This window comes from Apis dorsata, unplaced genomic scaffold (assembly GCF_000469605.1).
Source record: "Apis dorsata unplaced genomic scaffold, Apis dorsata 1.3 scaffold_569, whole genome shotgun sequence".
NCBI classification, from domain to species: domain Eukaryota; kingdom Metazoa; phylum Arthropoda; class Insecta; order Hymenoptera; family Apidae; genus Apis; species Apis dorsata.
Window position 1 is genome coordinate 211,682 of NW_006263779.1, and position 1,811 is coordinate 213,492.

General features: G+C 36.0%; 1 protein-coding gene across 1 annotated transcript in view; it reads left to right on the plus strand.

Moving 5' to 3' along the window:
* The window catches only part of LOC102681744 (iroquois-class homeodomain protein IRX-2), a 45,692-nt gene that overhangs the window by 30,464 nt on the left and 13,417 nt on the right, over positions 1-1,811 (plus strand). The window contains 1 exon segment of the mRNA XM_031513045.1: positions 225-340. Coding sequence (XP_031368905.1) covers positions 225-340 — 116 coding nt within the window.

The window sequence follows — 1,811 nt, forward strand, 5'->3', positions numbered from 1 at the left end:
TATTTCCTACGTTCTTCGTTATTTTACGTAAACATAAAATGAGGTTAGAATGTTATATCCTTAACATTTGATTTCGAATTGTTAAGTTACATCGAATAAATAATATATTGTCGAATGTTCTAGATCGAAACAAAAATTTCGAGCAATCGTGGAATTCGTCTTTTTCAGCTGCGATAATTAGTCACGCGAAACGTTGCTATATTAACAAGTATAATCGGTTACAGGCTGCTGGCCTCGATCTGAAGGCGGAAAATCTTGGGGCTGGAGCCGCGGCAGCATGGCCTTATCCTTCCGTGTACCATCCTTATGATGCGGCCTTCGCTAGTTATCCCTTCAATGGGTGAGTTTTCAATATATTTCAATAATTCTTTTATACACAGTGTGTCTTAATTATCATAATGTAACTAACAAAGAAATATTATATATATTATATATATAATTATCATAATGTAACTAACAAAGAAAATTTTCGATTTCTTTATCTCTCTACGAATATTGAAACATTCTGTGTATATATCATCTTACCATTTTTTTACTCGAGATAATAAAACGAAATAAAATAAACGAATTATTCTACGTTCGAGAAATCTACGTTTTTCTTCGAGAAAGTAATATCCGTGGCAAATTCCAAATGGCTTGTATCACTTTCGACAATTAGGGGATCATTTTTATGGACTATTTAAAAAGAAATACCGCGTATTTAAAGCAACGACGCCTTTTCGAAACGTTTCCAAAGTACTATATAGTTCATGCAGCGATAGTCGCATTCTAAGTTATATCATGTTCTTTTCGATTTTAAACGACACGTAATCGCTATGAAACTGTTTCCAACGAATCTGAAAATACGTAAGATGGTAATTATTTTTTAAGTCGTGTTAAAAATAATATCGATGGTGTTTTCGAAAACTTTTCTTTTTTTTCCCCCTCAAATTTTCATCACAAGTCAACATATTTGCATTTTCTTTTGCGTTATTGTCAGGAACAAAGTCGAAGAGACAAAGGTGGCATCGCTTGGAAAGTTTTTCTGCTCGTTATCTCAATAATTGCATTTCGATTCGAGGTATCGAATCTCCAACCGCTCCTGTCTTCACGCGAAACAGAGAATTCTCCCCTTTCACGTGCATTCGAACTAGTATTGTATATATTTCTTTTGCTCACGATGTCGAGTCTCACGCGCTTAAGCTCCGATAACGCTCGACAGAGAAACACATAAACATTCCAATAAATTAGCGCTCCGTTGACCCGGGACTGTCGCCTTGGGCGTTTTTATTCTCGCGCTCCTCGAATCGGTCAACGCGTGTCACGATGCGACCGGTGAAAGGTCTTACCCGCAAGATAAGTGGGAATCGTATTTATCGGCGCCGGGCGAGATTACGGATATTCGGAATGGTGGAGTGCCTCGAACTCTGCCGATGATTAATCGGTCTAATCTAAGTTTCCTGAATTTTTCAATTTTTCCTTCGTCTCTTTTTTTCCTTCTTCCCCTTACAACAAGTCTCGTTATCGTGTACCGTTATCGTGGCTCTCGTCGTTGGAACGCGTGCACGGATGCTAAACCGTGCGTGAGTACCGCGAGTGATTTGTAAACTTGCTTTTTACGACTCGCTAATTAAATGTAAACAATTAGAAAAGTGGGAAACGATTGTTGACTCTGTAGCGGGATATCGACATGAGTTATATCGTAAATATGAAAATGCTTATTTCTAATTCAATTAATTAATTTATTTATATAATATGAAAGTAAAATACATTATATATATATATATATATATATATATATATATATCGGAAACAGTTCTTGTAATTTATTT